Below are 4,862 nucleotides of genomic sequence, written 5' to 3' on the forward strand. Positions count from 1 at the left end.
TTCTTCTTAGCTGCCACAGTATACCACAACAGTTGTGGTGTACCTCTGGTCATGCCACCCTCCACCGGGACAGGGGCGGCGTGGGTTCACAATGGATCAGAGGACCCGCCGGTGATGAATCCTTGAACATCTCAGCAAGTTGAGCTAACCATGGCAACCAGTCCTCATAGCCTAAAATGATGTCATCTCAGATTTTTGAGTTCATAGTACTGAAATTGTCTCCGACACATCCAAATAAGGGCATGTTGCCTAGCATTTCCTGTCATGACTGTCTTTCATGGAGACCAAGAGTCCTAACATCGACAGATTTGCTAAGCCTTGCTTTTGTGAAGCGTATGCTGTCCACCTGCACATGTCTACAAAGACTTCAGCTAATGCAAAACATGTTATTTCTTAGACTAGCAGATACTACACAGGTCAAGACTGTAATCCTTCACCTAATGCAAAACATGTTAGCCCCGTTGTGGGCGCATATTCCCTTGTGCATTGTGTCTCGCACAGGTAATGCATGTCTTACAAACATTTTTTGTATAAGAAATAGGTAGTATAGTGCTTCTGCATAAGGTTCATATTATCCCTCCTGTTGAGACATGAGTACAACCATGGCTCAAAACTGCTACCATACAGATTTTTTTGGTAAGATTAGTTTATTGTCTGGACATACATTGAGGTCTTCTTTGTTCAACGTGACGTTTTTTTATCCATTTATCTTTCTATTTTGGAGTACTTTGTTGTTGCATGTCTTTTAGTATATCATTATTCATGTTACTAGTTTGTAGTTTGAAATTTGTATTTCCTTTTCTGCTGCTTGTTTTGCTGTTTTGTCACATTTGCATGTTGCTATTTTAGCTGGTAACTCCTGCTTTTAATCATTCTTTTGGTAGTTCTCCATGTGTTACGGGTTTTCATGTTGACGTTATCATATTTTTTTCCAGTTGTGCAAATGTGTGCACTGTTGACAATGCGTATTGGCTATCTGTATATTGTGACCTCTTGATCTTTCAATACTTTATATGCTAGTGCTACTAGTTGTGCAGCTTGCGCAGGGTAATTTGATCATTTGGTAGCTGTCAAAACTTGTTGCTGTAACAATCGCACATCCTATTCTATTTTTATTTCACAGAATGCTGCCTTAGCTTCTTCCACTCTACTGATGATTACATTTTTAGATCTTTTTCATACATTAATTTACTTAATGGAGCTACTATTTCAGCATAATTTGGTATCCAACTTCTACAGTAATTAGTTAATCCTAGAAATGACATCATTTGCTTCTTTGTTTGTGGTTGTTTTTCTACTTACCACAACATCTTTGTTTAGACCAGGGGTGTCCAAAGTGCGGCCCAGAGGCCATTTGCGGCCCGAAGCTGATTGTTTACCGGCCCGCCACATATTCTGGAAATTATATTACAAAATTTAAAAAACATTAAAAAAAAAGTGGAATGAGGGGAAATCTAACTAGAAAAAGTTGCAATGTTGACACAAAGCTGCCATGCAGGCTGTTTTTTTTTCTTTTGCCTATCTTTTTCTTTTTTTTGCCATTGCTCAAAAAAAAAAAATCAATGTTATAATGGATTATTGACCTATTCAAAGCTCCAATTATTTCAAATATTTCACTTTAAAATGTTTTATGTTTAAAATATTGCAGAAAATATTGTGTGGTTGCCATACAAAAACATCGTTTTCTTTGACTAAAGAGCATAAAACAAACAAAATAATAGTTCAAACGTAAAATCGACAGATATATCTGAAGTTGATCTTGTAACTTAAGTGTTGAAAGTAAAAAAAACAACTAATAAAAAGGTATCACATTATATGAGTGGGGGACCTTTTGGATCCCAAATATATTTAATGGGATTTTATTTATCTTTTCACTGATTACTCAAAAATAATAATGAATTAAAATCAATGGTGTCCTGCATTATTGATCTTTTTAAGGCTCTAATTACTTCACATCAAACATTGCTTTCTGAATGTTTTGGGCAGTGGGGTAAATACTGCATATTTCAGTTTTATTATAAAAAAAACAAAGTTATCTTTGACAGAAAAGCATAAAACCTTTTTTGTTTTTTTTAAACTTTATATCAACCTAAAGTTGATATACTGTAGAGTTTACTGTAAGCGTTAAATAAAAATGTACTTATTTTTAACATTTTAATGACCCTTTATGGGTCTAAGTCAGACCCCCCGGGAGCCCTAAAGGTAAACTTTAAAAAAAAAACACATATATTTTGTTATGGTTTTAAAATGAAAAATATCAAAATGTGTCTGTTTATCTGTGTTGGCCCTGTGATGAGGTGGCGACTTGTCCAGGGTGTACCCCGCCTTCCGCCCGAATGCAGCTGAGATAGGCTCCAGCACCCCCCGCGACCCCAAAAGGAACAAGCGGTAGAAAATGGATGGATGGATGGCCCCCGCATGCTTTAATTTTTCCGTGTGTGGCCCTCAGTGGAAAAAGTTTGGACACCCCTGGTTTAGACAATGTCCTAGATACTTCTGTTTTGCATAATTGGACTTTTATTTTGTTACTTTGTGTCCTTCACTATGTAGATGATTTAATAACGCTAATGTTATTTTTCTCCTAATTAAAATGTTATACGTATTACTTTATGTATTTTTAAGTAACATTTTAAACTCACTTAAAACTGTCTATACGCAAATATTTACATTACATGTCTATACGCAAATATTTACATTCTTCCAATTCTGACGCACGCATTTGTTCACAAAGTGGTGACCCTCACCCCATCCTTGTTTGTGAATGACTGAGCATTTCATGGAAACTGCTTTTATACCCAATCATGGCACCCACCTGTTCCCAATCAGCCTGTTCACCTGTGGGATGTTCCAAATAAGTGTTTGATGAGCATTCCTCGACTTTCTCAAGACTTTTTTGAAACATTATACAGGCATCAAATTCCGGATGAGCTAATATTTGCAACAAATAACGTTTTCCAGTTCGAACATTAAATATATTGTCTTTGCAGTCTATTCAATTGAATATAAGGTGAAAAGGATTTTCTAATCATTGTATTTTCTTTTTATTTACAATTTACACAACGTGCCAACTTAACTGGTTTTAGGGGTTTGTATATGACAGGTAAAAAACCACAGTTTGTTCAAGAAAACTCAGGGTTTATATACTGAACTTCACAGTGTGTGTGTGTGTGTGTGTGTGTGTGTGTGTGTGTGTGTGTGTGTGTGTGTGTGTGTGTGTGTGTGTGTGTGTGTGTGTGTGTGTGTGTGTGTGTGTGTGTGTGTGTGTGTGTGTGTGTGTGTGTGTGAGAGAGTGTGTGAGAGAGACAAAAGGCCACATTGATCCATTGAAGTGGTTCCGCCGAGTCCCACTTCAGAAGAGCTGATCTGTCCATTAAAGCATCACCTTACACAGAACCAGGCCGGGTCCTGGTGGTGGTGGTGGTGGTGGTGGTGGTGGTGGTGGGGCTTACCGGACTGAGAGCGGTCTCATCCCAGCAAGTCCACCTGAGAAGGTCACGGTCAAGACTTGGATGGTATTTGTGGAAGCACAATACCATCCAAGACGGACCACCACAGCAGCATTTTGAGCACAACACCCGGAGCCTTGGCACCAGCAGACAGAAAGACGCTCGCTTTGTGCTAACACGTCAGAAGCATGAAGTCTCAACGAGCCGCTAGTTCCATGCTAAAGTTGAACAAAGTCTTCTTTGACTTTGATATTCTACCTAGCAACACACAGAGCAGGGGCGGCGGCTGAAAAGACTCTTTGTTTGGTTCTGAACACCTGGACGGGTCATCCCTGCCAGCCCCCGTCCTTGCAAGTGTCTATCAGACTCTCTTTGTCTTGGGCTCGATTCTTGGGAAAGTTCTGATCCGGTCCAGTGGCTTTATTTTCTGCAAGAAACATTGCTGCTCTCTGGTCTTAGAAAGTTTACCAGCTAGTCTAAAATGAGTGCAGATTTTTTTTTTGGTTTGTTTTTGTGGGTGTTTTGGCTCCTGCCCCTTGAGGAAGTGTTACCCTAATTAGTCAATTAGAAGACTAAAGTGGCGCTTGACATGTCACACCGTCAAAGCGCTGGCCCACGCTTCCTCTCGTTTAAGTGTAACGGTCAAGAGGTGAGCTGAGAGGTCACAGAGGGGCTTAAGCAAGGTGCCTTTGATGATAGGCGGAACTTGGGAGCCTAGGAGGGCGGAGCCTCGCAGCCCTCCTGAAAAAGCCAAGGCGGGTGCAGGAGGAGCGCACATTCGCAAGCTGCTCGTCAGGAATGTCTCACAACGGAACCACAGAGAAGGGAGGGGCCCTCCCCCGGCCCGTCCTGGTCCAGGAGATCAGGTACAACAAAGTAAGCATAAAAGAATTTCAGGTTTAATGGAATGAAAGGAACAACGCGACCCCATCTTTTATTTATTATATTTTTTTAACCCAATTTTAGATCTTCATCAACAACGAGTGGCGGGCATCCAGCACAGGGAGGACCTTCGCAACCTTTAACCCCGCCACAGGGGTCAAGATCTGTGACGTGCACGAGGCCGACCACGTAAGGTGTTTTTTTTGTATACGCAAGAGTCATTTAGTGTTATAGCAAACTTTTTCCCTCAAGCCGCATTCTGGAACAAGAAAAAATGCAGGGATCACTTATTTATTAGTTTTGTATTTGTTCAAAAGGCACACAAATGTTTAAATGAAGTATATCTACAAAACCCAAAACCAGTGAAGTTGGCACATTGTGTAATTTGTAAATAAAAACAGAATACAATGATTTGCAAATCCTTTTCAACCTATATTCAATTGAATAGACTGCAAAGACAAGATGTTTAACGTTCGAACTGAGACACTTAATTTTTTTTGCAAATAATCATAAACTTAGAATTTAATGGCAGCA

The 4,862-nt window shown here is 39.7% G+C and overlaps 1 protein-coding gene across 1 annotated transcript in view; it reads left to right on the forward strand.

Annotated features, from left to right (window-relative positions):
- The first annotated feature begins 4,202 nt into the window (after positions 1-4,202).
- Positions 4,203-4,862, forward strand: part of aldh1a3 (aldehyde dehydrogenase 1 family, member A3) — a 20,800-nt gene continuing 20,140 nt past the window's right edge. Inside the window, 2 exon segments of the mRNA XM_062066638.1 lie at positions 4,203-4,322; positions 4,413-4,517. Coding sequence (XP_061922622.1) covers positions 4,245-4,322; positions 4,413-4,517 — 183 coding nt within the window. The 5' untranslated portion in view covers positions 4,203-4,244.

Source organism: Entelurus aequoreus, linkage group LG02, assembly GCF_033978785.1.
Source record: "Entelurus aequoreus isolate RoL-2023_Sb linkage group LG02, RoL_Eaeq_v1.1, whole genome shotgun sequence".
In the NCBI taxonomy this organism is placed as follows: Eukaryota; Metazoa; Chordata; class Actinopteri; order Syngnathiformes; family Syngnathidae; genus Entelurus; species Entelurus aequoreus.